This window comes from Morone saxatilis, unplaced genomic scaffold (genome assembly GCF_004916995.1).
Source record: "Morone saxatilis isolate NCDOM2014 unplaced genomic scaffold, NCSU_SB_2.0 Contig20, whole genome shotgun sequence".
Lineage (NCBI taxonomy): Eukaryota > Metazoa > Chordata > Actinopteri > Moronidae > Morone > Morone saxatilis.
The window spans coordinates 19166741-19167211 of NW_023339763.1; the positions used below are offsets into that span (position 1 = coordinate 19166741).

Sequence of the window (471 nt, forward strand, 5' to 3'; positions counted from 1 at the left end):
AAAAAAATATACTTTAAAAAATAATATACTGGAGGTCTATTTAAAGCTTCATGCACACTCGTACCTCCAGTGCCCAAGACTTTGAGCAGCTCAAAGTTCTCCATGCCGACCCTCTCAGTGTGGCCTGTGAGGTTAGCTGGTGGCAGAAATAACACAATTAAAACATACAGTATATACACATACACCATTTCTGCACCCTGCAAACACAGACATTTTTGTTTTAAATTGAAAGGCAGACATCTTTCAAAAAGGCATTTGCATATCTTAAAATATACTCAAACAGCTGTCCAGCTGTTAAAAGACACCTGAATTTAATTGTGAGTGAGTCCATTTAGCCCAATGCGTCTGTGTGTTTGACTTTTAGCATTCAGCACACAAAAAACCTGTAATGACAAAGTAATTATAATACTTTATATTAGTATATAGGTATGTGTACCAAGTATATTAACTGACAGTAGATACATCCCAGGG

The 471-nt window shown here is 36.3% G+C and overlaps 1 protein-coding gene across 1 annotated transcript in view; it reads right to left on the reverse strand.

Moving 5' to 3' along the window:
* The window catches only part of rps6ka4 (ribosomal protein S6 kinase, polypeptide 4), a 12416-nt gene that overhangs the window by 10008 nt on the left and 1937 nt on the right, over window positions 1-471 (reverse strand). The window contains exon 2 of the mRNA XM_035665887.1: window positions 65-136. Coding sequence (XP_035521780.1) covers window positions 65-136 — 72 coding nt within the window. The remainder of the gene's footprint in view (window positions 1-64; window positions 137-471) is intronic.